The sequence below is a fragment of the Doryrhamphus excisus genome, linkage group LG23 (assembly GCF_037039965.1).
Source record: "Doryrhamphus excisus strain RoL-2023G ecotype Guam linkage group LG23, RoL_Dexc_Guam_v1.1, whole genome shotgun sequence".
Lineage (NCBI taxonomy): Eukaryota > Metazoa > Chordata > Actinopteri > Syngnathiformes > Syngnathidae > Doryrhamphus > Doryrhamphus excisus.
Genome location: NC_136379.1, coordinates 1,420,952 through 1,438,424, shown reverse-complemented (window position 1 = coordinate 1,438,424; position 17,473 = coordinate 1,420,952). Strand labels below are relative to the sequence as shown.

Here is a 17,473-nt window from a genome sequence, read left to right as displayed (position 1 = left end):
AAGGCTAACCTTCCTCTGGCTGTAAAATTCAGAGGAAAAGCTTAATCTCCGGGTAAAATAGCTGCGATGTGCGCGCTCACAGGAGCCAGTGCCAAGTGATTAAAATATAAATCCTTGTTCAGAACAGCGTCGCGTCAGTTCTGTGCGCCAGGGCCAAGAGCAGGGGAGCGCCAAGGAAGACAGTGCAGTGATGGAGAGGCTTGGAAGTGTTATCAGGTAGCAACGACTCAGACCTGGAAGTGTCAGCGCTCATTAGCGGAACACGTTTTAGAGTGGAGTGCAAGGAAGAAGAGAGGAGAATAAAGTCTTTGTTTAGTTTGGGAGGAGATTTTACGTGTTGCTTTAATGATTCAGTGGAACCCTTTGTAGTGTAGGCAACACAAGTGGAAAGTAAGGCAAGAACTTCTGGAAAAATCCAAAGACTGCTCTTTTGTGATGCCACCACAGAAGGGTACCAATGATGGCATTGAGGAAAAATGTGATGACAACCATAGAAATTAAATACAGTAAAGTCTTGTTATATCGATATTCTCGGGAGTCGGAAAAAATACCGATATAACCGGACTATCCATATATCCGATCCTGCGCCGAACTGCATTAAAAGTGGGCGGATCTTTGATATGGCATGTAATTTTCTCCTTGAGTTCATGGATTGCGTATCTAGCATGCTTTTGTACTACAATACATTTTGTACTACAGTAAATAAAAATAAACTTACGCTGTAGTGATTACCGGTTACCGGAACATAATTCACCCCGGAACTATCGATAGGGAAGGTGTTGCCACCCGGAGGGGTAGGCGCGAGGGACGGGGGTTTTCCGCTGTGTGTGCTGCACTCTGGTGGTGGAAGTGTGAAAAATAAAGTTGACTGGAAGCAGCCGTTCGCCGTGTTCTTTTTTGGTATTGAAATCCTTAAGCAAAGATTGATTTAAGCTGCTTTTGTATCGATATAAGCAGACCAAATTGGCTGGCGGGAGATGAAAAGGGCATCCTAGTAACCGGATTATCATAATAACCGGGTATCGTACTAACGGAACTAATTATATCATGAAAGACTAGAAATTTGCCGAGAAATGAAAATAGTATCGTAATAAGTAGATATCGATATAACGAGACTTTACTGTATACGTTTTTGAGACATTGGAAGGACATATAATGACTTGCATATAATGACTTACCAACAAACGTCACATTTCTACTGTGGTACTTTGGTACTGTGTATCTTTCTATTCTACAACCCCAGAAATGGAGTACTACAATAACGCACTGGCCACAAGTTTTGACAATGACAATTAATTCCACATAGTCTGCTGCCGCTGATTGATAAAATGAAGTCTCTTAGTCATGAAAATTAACTTAAACCCCAAAACACCATTACCACTGCATTTCAGCCCTGTCACAAAAGGACTCTCTGGTTAACATAGGTGAGAGTGCTGACAAGGACAAAGGCTGGAGATGACCCTGTCATCCTGACTCGGCAAGATTAACAGGCTGGAAGTTTTAAAAAAGGCGATGGTCCTCGGTAGGTTTGCTTTTGGGGCAAAGACTTTTGGAAGATGGCCTGGTGTCAAGAAGGGCGGGGAAAAAAATAACAACAAAAAACACTTCTCTCCAGGAAAAACATCAGGGACATACTGGTAGTGGTATACTGGGGTCCTGAAGACTGAATCCCCTTTCCGATTCTTGTCCGAAGAAGAAAAGGTGACTACTGCCATCAGTCCTGTGCCATGCCGACACTAAAGCATCCCCATGTTCCTCTGTGGGGTTGCTTCCCAGCCAAGGGAGTGGGCTCGCTGACTATTTTGCCAAAGAACACGACCATGAATAAAGAATGGAACCAGAACATCCTCCCAGAACAACTTCTCCCAGCCATCCAAGAACAGTTTGGTAACAAGTGACGCTTTTTCCAGCACCGTTGCCATAAGGCAAAAGTGATAACTAACGAGCTCCTGGAACAAAACATTGACATTTTGGGTCCTTGGCCAGGAAACTCCTCAGACCTTATTGAGGACTTGTGGTCAGTTCTCAAGAGGCGGGTGGATGGGCTGCCATCAATCAAGATGTGGTCCAGAAGTGAACTGAAATATCTGAAAACAATACTTATTGTCGCGCTTAGTGTCACCAGTAAGGTGCCTAGTGGCTCAAACTGCATCCCAACTGGCTCGTGGTGGCCCGTAACGGCGGCAAAAATTGAGTTTGCCGGCAAGAAAATATGTAAATGTTTAAAATTTTAGTTGCGCTACTTGCATCAAACAATCAACGTGAAGTGTCCACCAAGTTGTACCAAATGTCGCAAACAAGCCACCTATTGGAATCCACTGGAATGGAATGGTGCGCGGAATGTAAGTTGTGCCAATGACGCTAGGAGTCCACTGGGCCGGTGCGAACATTAATTTGGCGAAATAATCTTTGCCGCGAACCAGTGGACTCCTAGCCTTAGTGGTAAATTATTTTACTATATTTTAGTTTTATTTAGTTTCAATTATAATGTGTTACTGTAATAACTTCAGAGTGGCTTGTGGTCCACTTTGGAGGCTCCACTGTTTGTGTTGTGCAAATATAACGTGGTCTGCCAACCTTTGATCTTGTCCCCCAGCTGACTGCACTCGTGCTCTGAGAAATGCACGATGGGTGGAGGCGATGGCGGCCGTAGACGATCTTCCTCCATCTTGCGCCGGTGCCGCTCCTCCCTGGCCAACATGCGCTGGTGACACTCCCACTCGTACAGGTCGTCCCTGGCCTGGGCGAAGTCTACATGGAGGCGGCCCGTGTCTTTCTTGTCTGTGCTGGAGCCCAGGCGGATGCGATAACCTTGGCGGATGGAAGGAGGAGACAACAAGATGAAACTACAACAATGGAGCTTAAAATCAGGTTAGTTGTGTGCTCAAACACAAGACGAGGTGAATGTTTAAACCTGCATTTAGCTTTTTAGCAGATACTTGACAGTAAAAAGTGACAGCGCCGAGCGCGAGACAGAAAAGAAGGTGTCAAAAACAGAGACGGATTGAAAGTGACAGTCTTGGTTGTGAGGCGGCCTTTGTTTCTGACAGCTGTCGACTTTTTATATCACGTTCATACAAAAGTGAAGCTTTTTGTCAATGATGCCTTCAGAATGTTACCACATTGTACACATACACACGTTCCTGCGGGGTTACTAAGTGTGAGGTGGGAGGGGACCGTGCGGCTCCATATTGCGGCAACCAAGATGGACAAGGAGGATCCATGGAGCAGGAGACCTGAAAGCCTCCACGTAATAAGAGACTAACTCGATATTTTGTGTGCGCTAGATCATCTTCTGCAAATTGTGTTTAGAATGTTTGACGCCTTATTGATTCTTCCCGTCAGCCCTCCGGCCACCATTTTCTCTTTTATCTTTACTATTTTTGCTTGTTGGTTACCTAAGATGTGAATGTACAAGCATAGATGGTAGATGGAGGGTGTATGAAGACAATATACTGAGCTTGAATAGAGCCATATAGAGGACGTGCACAGGGTGTATAGATTTAGTGTATACTATACAGATAGAAGATATAACTGTGTATTCAGAAGGTGTACAGCAGGGATGTTAAACTTGCGGCCCATGGGCCAAATGCGGCCCGCGGGCCGCGAGTTTGAGATCCCCACCTCGATACCAAAGTTTAATGTTGAAATGCCAGCTTAAAGCTGTGTGCACACCGGACACAATTAACATGATTTTGCCCCGCCCATACTGTTACCCTACCCTGTTAACCCACCCTGTTTTGCTTTGGATTAGCAATGAAGCTAAAGGCTTATTATGGAGGACCAAAACTGCCAAAATAATAAATAAATAAAAGTGGAAATAAAAACAAAAATGAAAAAAAAGAAAAAAATAAATACAAAAAAATAAATATAAATGGAAATAAAAGCAAAAAAATAATAATAATAATTTTTGAATCTTTTTTTTTATTTTTGTATTTATTTTTGCTTTTATTTATTTATTTATTTATTTATTTATTTATATATTTTTTATTTTTATTTTTATTTCAATTTATATTTATTTTTTGTATTTAATTTTTGGATTTTTTTTTCATTTTTGTTTTTATTTCCACTTTTATTTATTTATTATTTTGGCAGTTTTCCTCCATACTTATGACCCTGGGTACAAATAAATGCAGGAAATGATTTGGAATAAAACGTGAAAATACACGTCAAGATAAAGCATCTCATCAAACATGTTGTTAAAGTTACCACCCACGAGTACCATGCTAACTTGCTAATTGGGTCAAATTATTAAGTTTCATTAATGTTCATGTTAAAGGTTAAATAACTGTTAATACTGTACTTTTGAATCTGGAAAAAATTATTACTGATTGATTGATTGATTGTCTTTATTCTTAATTTGTTTATTTAATTTTTTTCAATCTTATTTTGTGTATAGAAAAATAAAAATATATTTGAGAACAGGGATAGGCTCCAGCAACCCGCAACCCTCGTGAGGATAAGCGATAGAAAATGAATCATATTGTTCTAAATGAACCAATATATTCCTTGACTTGAGGTGCCAAACACGCGATTGCAGTAGGGTAAAAAGATGCATACATCATATACTGCATGTAGGCCTTCAGAGAAAGGCGTGGATGAAGTACATAAGCAGGTCAAGCTACTCTTCACACCTTCTACGCACTCATGGTGACTCACGGATCTAAAGTCTAATGTGAACAAATCATTTGAAATTATTCTTTTTTTTTTTTCTGTCGGTAAATGTGCGTGGACGCGCTCCAACCGAACGCTGTAATGATGTCAAGTGTGACTCACTCATCTCAAGAGACAGAGGGGGTGACTGCGGCGTGTGGGGGAGGGAAGCGGGTTAGAATGACACGGGGAATTGTGCAAACAGGAAAAGAAATGAGCCCGAGTTCGGGGGTTTTAAACTTCAGTCGGCCCCCTCGTTTGGGCTCCCGGTCTAGCACCACTTCAATATTTCATGCGAGTGTGTATATACGTATGTGTGTGTGTGTGGGGGGGGAGCTGTGGAGCTCCACATCACCCCGCAACCACACAGTCAAAGTCACATGGCCACACCCTCCATGACCCACCCATCCCTGAGGTGTTGCCGTAGCAACCAGTCTTAATCATCCCAACTACCTTGAAGCAACTTTTGATGGATCACGCCTAAATAGTTTGGGAAGACAGATGGCATGGGATACTACAATACCCATGAGCCTCCATTTCCACGGCTGTGGAGAGGCAGGTGTGAATCAGTGTTGCTGCAAATAGGCTGTCGGCGAATCCCGTGTCCCAGCTGGTCATTTACGGTTGGGGAAGAAAATACGCTTGCCCACTTCATTACACGGAAACACCAACAAAGTTAGTCATCATTACTTCCGAACTTGATCGGTTATGAGAAAATGATGATGGACGCAATAAATCCATACATTATAACACCAGCACTGTGTTATCATCAGTCAAAGATCCTCTATTTAATGATAATGTGTGCTGTTTTTAAGGATCTACCGCAAAGACGCTCAATATGTGATAGGTGCAGATTTCTGTTTATAAGGACACAAGACGGGGCTGCACGGCGGTTGAGTGGTTAGCGCGCAGACCTCACAGCAAGGACACAAGGGTTCAATTCCACCCTCGGCTATCTCTGTGTGGAGTTTGCATGTTCTCCCCGTGCATGCGTGGGTTTTCTCCGGGTACTCCGGTTTCCTCCCACATTCCAAAAACATGCTAGGTTAATTAGCCACTCCAAATTGTCCATAGGTATGAATGTGAGTGTGAATGGTTGTTTGTCTATATGTGCCCTGTGATTGGCTGGCCACCAGTCCAGGGTGTACCCCGCCTCTTTAGCCTGAAGACAGCTGGGATAGGCTCCAGAATCCCTCGTGAGAATAAGCAGTAGAAAATGAATGAATGAAGACGGACTGCCGTTTTCTTTAACTTGAACACACATGGATAACCAGTTCAATCCCAGGAGGCACCTCGGTATCCAAAAGTCCAGATTTGTCGGCAGTCGCTTTTGTGAAAATAATATCCAGAGGGAGGTCTTATTAAACACTAACTATAGCTTAGTTGGCAACACTGATCCCTCCTGCTACATCTTCTTATTCTTTGGTGTGTATGAGGTGCGGTAATAATGACACAGACAGTTCCATTAAATGCGTTCCACTCCCGCGACCCTCGTGAGGAAAAGCGGTAGAAAATGAATGAATGAAGGACACAAGACCAGTCCAGGGTGTACCCCGTCTCAAGTCAATGATCCCCTCCTGGACATGAGCGCTATGGTGGCTTCATGGACATACTGCAAAAACATTCTGGCTATTTTAAGGACCTAGAGCAGAATTCCGACTCAAAGATTTGACAGTACCACTTTTGTGCTGCAAAATCACTATTGCAATTTTTTTATGCCATTTTTGACGCTCTACTGCTTGTCAAAGATCCTTTATATGTGACAAGAGCACTTTTCTGCAGCTAGGACCAACTACAAAATATCCTCCAAAACAAGGAAGGATGGACCACAAAAGGCAAATCAAGGATCTTGTGCACTTTTCTGTCTTGAATAGCCCACTGAGTCCAAGATCCTGTATTTGATAGGATGTCAATGTTGTTTTTAGGAATGCCAAAAAGTTGGAAATGAACTCAGCCTGATGTTATCTGTATGACAGATTTGGGTTGCAGGCCTGCGTTCGGGCACGCGATGGTTCCGCTAATGGACGACCAAAACGAAACATCAACACTCCAGATGTTCCTTACCGGACAGGAAGAGAGCTTTGTCCACCGTGAACTCTTCGGCAAAGCGAATATGGCAGAAGTTCTTCTTGCTCTTACGGATGGCGGTGATGTCGCCGCACTGTCCGAACACCTCCATGATGAGCTGCTCGGTGGCGTTCTCCGGCAGGCCGCCTACAAACACTGTCTTACAGCCTGGAGGGCGCTCCCTAGTGGCCGGAGGTGGCAGGTCTGTTCAAAGGAAGCACACAAAGTAGAGTTTGAACGCCCGGGCTTGGAAAACCGGAGATAATCCATTCGCTTTAGTCGAAAAACATCAATTATTTAGCTCTTGGGATGTATTTTTTTTTAAAGCAAAGGCATTATAACAATATTTGACTATTAAAAGAAGTAAAGGGAGCCGTTGCAGAGAAGTGGCGCCTGTTGTAAGATGTTAAATAATTGAAAACGTGCTTGAAATGCCAACATTTGAATAATGCCTGTTCCATCGGGCTCAATAAGAAAACGGAACATCTCCGAGCTGTAATACATCAAAATAAGAGGGTAAAAAAAGTAACAGCTGACATTGATGTCCTGAACAATAATTAAAAAAGAAGAAAAAAAACACCTTTGCGGCATTCAAGGAATTTTTCCAAAGAGGTAATACAAAAAAGGATGTGAATTTTTAAATCCTCCCCCCGTGAAGAAACACATCATAACCCAAACACATGAATAGTGATGGCGAGGCCTCTTGATTGTTTTTGTAAGGTGAATGTGAACAGTAAAGCAGCCCATGCATGAAAATGAACCCCCCGAGTTCGATCCTCTCAAGTGTAAGATCCTTGCATGGCAGCAATCACTTATCCAAAGCGGATGATCTCATCTCCCCATAGATCATCCCTGATGAATGTGATTGGAGGAGTCCATGAGGATGGAATCCTAATAATCAGCGGCGAATGCGTCTTGATGCGAGCTTTTGAACTAATCTGTGCCTCTGTCTTCCGATACTTTTAAGACTAACTGGAATCTTGATTGTAAATCTGAAGTGCATGCTTGATCAGCAGATGAATTCAAGGACTGTGGATTTGTTCATGATGAATAACCCGGACCTGCTGGTGCTGAGCAACTACTCCAAGCTGTACTCCAAACTGTACTTGCCAAAGCCAGCTGGGACAGGCTCAACCAGAAAGTGTAGAAAGCCCACTCCGATGAATGATTGATGGGTGAGGCGTACACATGCAAGAAGGATCTGGTTTCCAACGTTCTTTCTCGATGGAGGGTATCTACTTGGCCCGACACGACCCTACCAGAACTCCACACAGAGGTGCTCAAGCGGAGATTCCAACCAACTCGGCGTCCATGCGGCGGGGAAAGAAATAAACAAATACAAGGTGGTACGAGGTACTGCGGTATTTGATAAAAAAAGGACTTGAAGAACACATTTAGCTGAGTTTTATCCGAGGATTCTCCACTTTGCTGCAGATCTGTTTTCATGCTGCCCTCAGTCTCCTCTTGGATAAAAGTGAACAAAAGTAAATACAAGGGAGCCTCGTTCTCGCTTCATTAGCCACGTTTACACGGACCCAAATATTCCAATTCCATTCGGGTTATTTGCTCAAACGGAAGACGTTCTTCGATTTAAAAAATGGAGGCGAGTAATCGGCACTGGACTGCTAAGGAAAGTTTGTTTTTATTCAAACTAAATTCCAAGACTGGACGAAGGAAAAACTGGCAATACGGAGTTATTCCAACAAGTGAAAGAAAAACTCCAGGAAGTCGGTATCACATGATGTTGGTGTTTACGTTTTACTGGGCATGCCTCATTGACTATTCTGGTTGATTATAGCGTGCATGTAAACACCTGATTGGAATATTCCTTTCCATGTATACCATTGCTTTCGGAAAGATTCCATTGGGAAAGAGAAAAAGTCATGTAAGCGTGGCTACTGTTGTAGATGGTTCCAACTGATCCGTAGTTTCCTGTGATGATTCTTTGGAATGGATAACTGAGTAAAACCAAAAGTGAAACCTAACTAACTTATGAACTGACGCTCTCTTAATTGGACTTAGATGGACTATTGAGGCCAATACGGACGTGGCCAGATTGTGTCTGATCCTGGAGGATGGAGGAGGGGGGGTGTCAGAATCAGGAAAGGTGAGGTGGAAGTCAGACGTAAGGCGCTAAACGCTCGCAGACGGTGAGGTTATTCACAGCCAGGAGATGGAGGAGGAAGGTGGATTTCAGATGAGAGTTGGAACGGGGAGGGAGGGGGGGGGGGGGGGGGGGCTGCAGGGTTTTTAATGCGCAGCTAAAGGTCAGTCAGAGGGGACGCCGCACAAAGTGTTAAGACCGGCGCGTGCAGCTAAGCAGGGGGGGCCATCTGATGGAAAGCGTATGCGGCACTGTTGCAGGAACGTCAACGCATCCCTCGGGATGCTAGCTAAACGCCGGAATGCAGTAAGCTTCATTGGCGGCATCTGCAGACGCACCAAACACTGCAAACTCTTATTTACACAAGGACATAATAATAAATCGCATGAGAACCTGTCAACATTCTTCAAATCGGCTCATTTTATATTCACGTTTTAATTCACTTGATTTTGTCTTTGATAATAACTCTCATGACGGCGTGCATAGGATATAATTACACACCTCCTTCTTCCAGTCTTCCTGTTTGCTTCTCTAACGCTTCACTTGCAGCCAAATTCCATCTTCAAGCAGATTCACCGGCTGATGAGCATATAACACCCGGCTGTGAAGTAGTAGGGATAAGATTTAAAAAAAAAAAAAAAAAAAAGGTTTAAAACCCATCCATTGATACATCTTAACCGGCTGCTACCATTCACTCGCCCCCGCATGAACCCTAAAGTCACCAAAGCGACCCCAAATCATGAGCTCTCAAGACAAGGAAATGGAAATGCCTTGCGACAAAAGGCGCGAGGATCCGATGGAATATGGAACGCCGTGGCGTGCATGTCGATGTAAAGAGATAGAAAAATCAAACAAATCAACCGCTGAAGCAAGGCTGAACACATACTGTATCATCTACTATGTATACATTATTATATTTACATATTCATGAGGGGTTAAACTTGCAAGAGCTCATTCATATTCAAGGACAAAGAAGCGTAACCTTGAAATTAAAGCTTGCAATAAAGAACGCGTGTTATCTGTCGTCGCTGAGGTGACCTTGGATCACCTACTTGCCTCTCTGGGATGCTGGTACACATTTTTGCAGTGAGAGCTGACATTTTAATACATTTTTCTTTACCCGCAGTATCTTAAAATAATATAATCATTCGCTACCAAAGACATATTTATACATTTTTTTCAACCCGCCCGCTCGCTCCTAAAGATGTATTTATACGTCTTTTATGTTTGTTGTTTTTGTTTTGCGCTAGAGGCACAAAGAGGTGATGATGCAACTCTACAATAGAAAAGAGCATGTTTGGTGCTGTAAAAAAACAACCACAAGGTGGCAGACGGCCTGCATCTCTCCTATTGAAATACACGCTGCATAGCGACCAGGAAGCGTGAAGGACGTTACGCAAATTCGACCTTCAGGCGAGGGTGGAATTGAACCCTGGTCTCCTAGCTGTGAGGTCTGAGCGCTAACCACTTGACCGTTTATAGACATTTTGGCTAAATATCCTGTGGAAGTTATGATTGAAATGCAATGCTTGAAATGTACCGCCTCTTGCCCAAAGACAGCTGGGGTAGGCTCCAGCATACCTGCGACCCTAGTGAGGATAAGTGGCATAGAAAATGGATGGATGTATCTTTACACAAAAACTGATAAAGGTAGAAACAACCTTTGATTTTCTTGAAGCTTTTTTTGGGTTTATACCAAGGGTGGGCAAACTACGGCGCGGGGGCCACATCCGGCCCGCCAAGTGTTTGAATACGGCCTGCCCAATCTTTCCAAAGTATTTCATTTAAACTCAACATACAACCTGGCATCATGGCCTGAGCCAACCTTTTGATGGTTTTATCAATTTTGAAAAAAGGGACACAAGCACATAATAATAATATTAATAATAATAATAATAATAATAATAATTATTATTATTATTACTATTATTATAATTATTATTAGAACTATTATGATTATTATAATTATTATATTAATGCTAATTATTATATTAATTATATATAATATTATTGTTATATTTGCATATTTTACATAATAATAATATAATAATTATTATTTTAATTTTATTGTAATTATTATAATATTTTATAATTTTTAAAATATTTAAATATAAATATAAAATAATAAATAATAATAGCAGATTGCATGACAATTTTACAGATACAATAATACCAGGTGGACTGTTACGTGTAAAATATATAGTCTGCCCCCCCCCCGTAAATTTTGTCATATCAATGCGGCCCGCGAGTCAAAAAGTTTGCCCACCCCTGGTCTATACTGTACCAAGTCTACATAGTCCAAGAACACAATATTCTGTGTGCCTTGAAAAATCTGTCAAAATCATCCAAAAATGTCCGATATTGAGAGGGACGGCCTTTGAAAAATGGCTAGGATTGGATGAGCTCCTGAGCCCAGGGGGACAAAAAAGGAGAACCAGAGAGAAAGTTGGATGTTTGGTAGTGTTGTGTATGTAGCAAGATTACACAAAAACAACTGAACACTGCAAGAAATGTCTTACATTGTATTCTTCCACATGTAAACTATGGGAACACTTACACAAGTGGATGAATGGATTTGCAATTTATGTGTGTTTTTATTAACATTCTAAATTTATGAGGTTGTTTTTTTTTTTACATTTTCCAGTTCTAGCATGATGTTCTACTGTAAACGTGATGACTGGAAAGACCAACATGACTGAGTGATGCAACGCCGCTGCCGCCATCCATTTGACAAATAGAAAAACATCCATTCTGGCTTCACAGTCAAACCTCCAGCCAACGCGCCAGCAACAAACTGGTCTTCTTTGACAAGAATCAAACCTATCATCTGTTCCTTCAGATGTCTGCTTCTTTTTGGGACGGCTGAGAGATGAAGTGCTTCATGCGGCATATTGCAAAAGCCAAACAGATCTGAAGGCGAGACAGGAGAAGAGAAGAAAAAAGGCAATAAAGGCTTATAATCACCGTGATAAATAAAACCAGCGCTGGGTCCAAAATAGACTCGGGCTTCAATCTTCCAATTCATAACAGAAATGTTGAAGAAGTTCAAGATGGTGGCATTAGAAGATGGCGTGGATCTAATCCTGTGCCAGTATAATCTCCACTTGATGTACTTGAATATTTCAGCAGCCAACAGGTGAAACACTACACATTATCACATTACCTTACACTATACTTTTATTACTTTACATTGTACCTAACTACACTATATCACATTACCTACACTACACTATACTTTTACCTCTTTACACTGTACTACACTACACTATATCACATTACCTTACACTATACTTTTATTACTTTACATTGTACTACACTACACTATATCACATTACCTACACTACACTATACTTTTATTACTTTACATTGTACCTAACTACACTATATCACATTACCTACACTACACTATACTTTTATTACTTTACATTGTACTACACTACACTATATCACATTACCTACACTACACTATACTTTTATTACTTTACATTGTACCTAACTACACTATATCACATTACCTACACTACACTATACTTTTATTACTTTACATTGTACCTAACTACACTATATCACATTACCTACACTACACTATACTTTTACCTCTTTACACTGTACTACACTACACTATATCACATTACCTTACACTATACTTTTATTACTTTACATTGTACTACACTACACTATATCACATTACCTTACACTATACTTTTATTACTTTACATTGTACCTAACTACACTATATCACATTACCTTACACTATACTTTTATTACTTTACATTGTACTACACTACACTATATCACATTACCTTACACTACACTATACTTTTATTACTTTACATTGTACTACACTACACTATATCACATTACCTTACACTACACTATATCACATTACCTTACACTACACTATATCACATTACCTTACACTACACTATACTTTTACCTCTTTACACTGTACTACACTACACTATATCACATTACCTTACACTATACTTTTATTACTTTACATTGTACCTAACTACACTATATCACATTACCTTACACTATACTATACTTTTATTACTTTACATTGTACTACACTACACTATATCACATTACCTTACACTATACTTTTATTACTTTACATTGTACTACACTACACTATATCACATTACCTTACACTATACTTTTATTACTTTACATTGTACTACACTACACTATATCACATTACCTTACACTACACTATACTTTTACCTCTTTACACTGTACTACACTACACTATATCACATTACCTTACACTATACTTTTATTACTTTACATTGTACTACACTACACTATATCACATTACCTTACACTATACTTTTATTACTTTACATTGTACTACACTACACTATATCACATTACCTTACACTATACTTTTATTACTTTACATTGTACTACACTACACTATATCACATTACCTTACACTACACTATACTTACTTATACTCTACTTTACATTGTACTACAGTACGTATATGACATTACCTTACACTACACTATACTTTTACTACTTTACATTGTACTACACTATATCACATTACCTTACACTACACTATACTTTTACTACTTTAAATTGTACTACACTATATCACATTACCTTACACTACACTATACTTTTACTACTTTAAATTGTACTACACTATATCACATTACCTTACACTACATTACACTTTTACTACTTTACATTGTACTACACTACACTATATCACATTACCTTACACTACACTATACTTTTCTACTTTACATTGTACTACACTACATATAATACATTACCTTACACTACACTATATTACACTACACTTTTCGACTTTACATTGTACTACACTACACAATATGACATTACCTTACACTACACTATATCACATTACCTTACACAACATTACACTTTTACTACTTTACATTGTACTACACTACACTATATGACATTACCTTACACTACACTATACTTTTCTACTTTACATTGTACTACACTACACGATGTGAAATTACCTTACACTACACTATATGACATTACCTTACACTACACTATGTCACACAACACTTTTCTACATTACATTGTACTACAACATACAACATTACTTTACACTACACTATGTTACACTACACTTTTCTACTTTACATTGTACTACACTATGTTACACTACACATTTCTACATTAATCTACAGTACACAACATTCCGTCCTCGTTTTCTAGATACATGAATTTATACTACACTACAGTGTACATTACACTCCACTATACTACATTACTAGTTTTCTACATTACATTACAGTACATCACATTACACTATACTACATTACATTACACTAGCTTTCTACATGACATTATACTACACTACATTATGTTACACTATACTACATTACATTACACTGCACTATACTACATTATGTTACACTATAGTTAGTTAGCTTTTTACATGACATTATACTACACTGCATTACATTACGTTACACTAGTTTACTACACTACATTATGTTACACTATACTACATTATGTTACACTACACGTTTCTACATTAGATTATACTATAATATAGTACATTACTTTACACCATACTGCACTATAGTATATTGCATTACACTATACTACAATATTATGTTACACTACACATTTCTGCATTAGATTATACTGTACTATAGTACATTACATTACACCGTACTAGACTATAGTACATTAAACTACACTTTACGTAACAGTATATCACAATACACTTCATTATGTCACACACTTCTACATTACACTAAGCAACATTAAACTATACTGCATATGAAACTATATTGTATTGACTACATATATTATACTATAGTACACCTTATTCTACATTACACGACATTATATGATACTTGACTACTGTATTTTGACAATACTACACTACACTGCATTGTATACACTACATGACACAAAACTGTGCTACACTATATTGTACTACATGATACTACAATACATGATACCACAATACATGTCATTAGACCTGACTGCCCTACAATACACTACATGATATTACAGTACACTATGCTCCTAGTAGCACTTTGCTATGACGACTACTGTGTTTTTAGTGGAAATGCCGCTACTCCCAAACGTGACACAGTCAAGAACATTTGTCTGACTTCAAGATGACATAGAAGAAAAAAAAAAAAAAACGGAAGAAATCCCGGGGCATAAACTTTTCTCTGAAAACGGCGGCGAGGTGCTACCAGTGACAGCGCTTCCGTTCTAACTCTGAATAATTGGGGAGGCGAGGCGAGGCTAGGATGAATAGTGCTTGCATAAACAAATGTGACCTGGAAATATCACCAGGCGGCTCTTTGGTTTTTGATTCCTCATTATGACGAACAGCCTCCGCACAAACAAACAACACTTTATTTCAGTTTCTCTTCTAATAAATACCCATGTCAGCTAAAAGTAGCCTTGCATTAAATGACTCCATATTTACAGCAAAAGGCGATAACTCACATCAGCATCAAATCTTTGTGTATTGCTGCAAAACAAAACAACTCCAATACTGGGACCGTGATTTCTTAAGTTCCTACGAGAGTTCAACTAAAACCTGCAAGTTCTAAATCAGGGGGTTTACTTGGGGGCCACTGGAGCTAGGGTCTGGGTGAGACTGGGCCGCATTAGGTTTTCCAAAAAAAACACATTTATTAAAAACAGAAAAATATACAAACTTTTTCAGTGCTTTGGTTCCGATTTTCTACAAGAAAAGCTCTGATAAAACATTCCACTGTTCTTAAATATCTTAATTTTAATTTTTCTGCACAAAATAAGATGAAAGATATAAAAAAATAAAAAAAAATCAATCAATCAGTAATAAATAAATATAATAATAATAATAAAAAGTTAAGAAAGCACATATAGTTGGTGGGTAGACAAATGATTTTTTTCAGATTAAAATGAACAAAGCATTATTAGAGCCCTGTAGACATGACAAAACACGACTATAGTCACATTTATACTTTTTATTTACAACATATTGCGCAACTGCGCGGTCTTGAGACATGCTAACTCACAAACTAGAGAGCTAGCAACCTAAATGGTAGCCTCCAAGTTATTTCCTTTCAACTTAAAAAAGCCCAAAACTTACCACTTCCACACGGATGGGGAGGATAACTATTAACAGTTATTTAACCTTTAACATGAACATGAATCAAACGTAATATTTTTTTCTGGGTACATGATACCATACAGCATCCATATCAAACTTGCGCGGGCCGCACTAACATTAAACTTTCATATCAAGGCGGGGGCCTCAAACTAGTGTCCTGCGGGCCGCATTTGGCCCGCGGGCCGCGTGTTTGAGACCCCTGTTCTAAAGCATGATTTGATGCTGTGATGAAGTGTGGCGATGGAAGAGATGCAGTAGACGGCACAGCCAAGCGTATGACTTACTGGGGTTGGGCGGGAAGAGGGTGCAGCTCTTGCAGTGGATGATCTCCTTGACAACCGGGACGTCATGCGACAGGGGTGCGGGCACCATGCCCAGGCCGGGCATCATGGGGTTGATGGGTGTGATCCCAGCCATCATTCCCAGGTTGGGGTCAAAGTCTGGGAAGGGGAATAGACGCAGCGAATCAGACGTCACGTCATCATACACGACACTGACTTGTCCCGACAGTTGAAAGACTCACTCATTCATTCAGGATGCGGTTATCGCCATTCATGACTAAATCATGCCGTAAACAAGCTGCATTATTCAAACCCCAGCATGGTGAGTTCCACTGCGACACTTTGTCCTCTTTCACTTTGTGTCGTTCACTTTTGTTCACCAACAATCACAAGAAGAAAAGTCAACCAATGAAAGGTAAAAACATCAAAACAAAGCTAACACTTCCTGATTAGCACACTTCCTGATTAGCATCTCTGAGCTGGAACGGAAATCCACGCATCACAACAGAGACATTTTATTGGCAAGATTGATTCGGAGCCAAGCCGCACACCTACACACACACAATCGCACTCCTGGTTTTGGGTTCAAGTTCAGTCTGTGCTGCACAGATAAATGAATAAATATGACCGGTCAGAAAATAATTAGGAAGCAAGGTCAATAATAATAAGGTCAAAAATACATGGAAAATGATTTAAAAACAGGAAGCAGAACTCGAGGTAGCAGAGATGAGGATGCTGAGGTTCTCATTGGGAGTGACCAGGATGGATAGGATCAGGAACGAGTACATCAGACGGACATTACATGTTAGAGGCCTTGGAGATAATGGTAATGGTTTTATTTCATTTGAACATGCATCAGATTACAATTGAATGCATCACATAATCGGTTCCCAGTTCCACATGTCCAAAAGGAGTAGGAAGAAGCAAAGCTTATTAATCCTACCCCTCCATCTGGTACTTTTACAATCACTAACTGTTACATTTGTTCACTTCCTGCTTTCTATAATACAGTATAAGGTTTTTTTTGTATTGTATTGTAGTACAGGTGATATGACCATACAATGACATAATGTGTACCATAGTAACTTTTAGGTAATTGGTTATTTTTAGCCTTATGCATTATTTTAGCTGTTTGAAGATGAACTATATCAGCAAGTTGAAGTATTTGTGATTTTAGAAATAAGGAGTTAGTATGTTCTCTGTAGGCGGCATTATGAATTATCCTTACTGGCCTTTTTTGCAGTACAT

The 17,473-nt window shown here is 39.9% G+C and overlaps 1 protein-coding gene across 4 annotated transcripts in view; it reads right to left on the bottom strand.

Moving 5' to 3' along the window:
- The window catches only part of enox2 (ecto-NOX disulfide-thiol exchanger 2), a 220,225-nt gene that overhangs the window by 34,172 nt on the left and 168,580 nt on the right, over positions 1–17,473 (bottom strand). For all 4 annotated transcript variants that reach the window (XM_078788495.1, XM_078788496.1, XM_058076578.2 and 1 more), the window contains 3 exons: positions 16,229–16,384; positions 6,718–6,924; positions 2,578–2,811 (listed from right to left, as the gene is read on the bottom strand). In XM_078788495.1, coding sequence (XP_078644621.1) covers positions 2,578–2,811; positions 6,718–6,924; positions 16,229–16,384 — 597 coding nt within the window. The remainder of the gene's footprint in view (positions 1–2,577; positions 2,812–6,717; positions 6,925–16,228; positions 16,385–17,473) is intronic.